At 35.8% G+C, this 1,394-nt stretch overlaps 1 protein-coding gene across 1 annotated transcript in view; it reads left to right on the top strand.

Moving 5' to 3' along the window:
• Positions 1-296: 296 nt before the first annotated feature.
• The window catches only part of LOC106511012 (tumor necrosis factor receptor superfamily member 14), a gene marked incomplete at its 5' end in the record, with an annotated part of 2,932 nt that continues 1,834 nt past the window's right edge, over positions 297-1,394 (top strand). The window contains 2 exon segments of the mRNA XM_013999749.1: positions 297-390; positions 1,008-1,133. Of these exon segments, the coding sequence (XP_013855203.1) occupies positions 297-390; positions 1,008-1,133 (220 nt within the window).

Here is a 1,394-nt window from a genome sequence, read left to right as displayed (position 1 = left end):
GCTAAATTTTGAGTTGCTTCTGTTAAATAAAGAGCAACAGGCCTGTTTTACTGCGGACATTTTGAGGTTCAGGTCTTGTTAATGTACCTGTACTTATACCTGCATGTTCAAGTTAAACATACTTGCATAACAGTACGTAAATATATAATAAATAAATTACTTTTTTTATTTTCTCACTGATCTTCTCATGCCAACATCTAAAGATTTCTATTGGTGGTTGTTCATTTCATTAACTTTGTTCCCTTTTTGTCTTTTATTAAATCCTCCTTTTTATTTTGTCCGTTTTTATCACCCAGGTTATTTTACTGATCGTACCCACTGTGTGTGCTGGCTCATGTAAACCATCAGAGTATTGGACAGGAGAGGAGTGCTGTCCTCTGTGTCCTGCAGGTGAGTTCAGGCTGGATGTTGATGGAAAACTTCCCAAGGATTAAAATATGAATAATATTTGTGATTGTTTTCTTATGAGTTGGCTTTTTGGCTCCTTTTGTATCATTTTGTATCGGAGTCCAAAAAAAAATCAGAATTAATTGTTGCTGCAGAAGCATTTACATTAAGAGATGATTCAAACTAAGTAATACAAGTTAAAGGACTATCATTCCATGAATAAATACATTTCACCCACTGCAGAGTTTTAATTAGATTTACTCCAAATAGTTGCAGATGTACAGCAGGTGACTACTGACAGATTCTGTAAAATGTTCACCAGTTCATGAGAGAGCAGAGATTTGAACCAGCAACCCACCAGTTACAGAATGAACCCTACCTCCTGTCGCCCCAAAAGTGGACGATAACCGATTGTATCAAAACATCTACAGAAAGAATCAGTGAAATAGTTTTTATTGTAGGAAAACCAACAGACGTGTGTCCTGCAGTGACAAATAATTATTATTTTAAATTTGATCTTCATTTATTTCATGGAGAAAAAAAGTGTTTTGCCTGTAATCGTTGCTCAGCAGAAAAACAAAACATCTTTAGACTAAAATGTTGTTTTTGTTTGTCAACAGGAAGTCACATTATAAAACACTGCACTCAGTTCTCAGGTGCAGATTGTGCAGATTGTCCAAGTGGAACCTTTATTGACAAGTCCAACGGACAAATGCAGTGCAACCCATGTTCTACCTGTGGACCAGGTGAGTTTAGCATCATTTTTATACTTTTTACTCATATCTATGGCATGTCCCCATAAACTCAGAAGATGGAGAAACACCGTTCACCCAAGATGAATTACTTTAGAGCCTCAAAATACAAACTGAATGTGTTCCAATTAGAGATTTTTATGTTAAAAATTGTATTTTAAGCTTTTTTTCTTCATGATAGTAACTGTTAGAAAGGCTCAGGGGTCGGATTTATAAAACTGGCGTACGCACAATTTGAGCCCAGAAACTTGCGTA

Source organism: Austrofundulus limnaeus, unplaced genomic scaffold, assembly GCF_001266775.1.
Source record: "Austrofundulus limnaeus strain Quisiro unplaced genomic scaffold, Austrofundulus_limnaeus-1.0 Scaffold2447, whole genome shotgun sequence".
In the NCBI taxonomy this organism is placed as follows: domain Eukaryota; kingdom Metazoa; phylum Chordata; class Actinopteri; order Cyprinodontiformes; family Rivulidae; genus Austrofundulus; species Austrofundulus limnaeus.
Note: the sequence above shows the minus strand (reverse complement) of the source record. Positions and strands in the feature narration are given on the sequence as shown.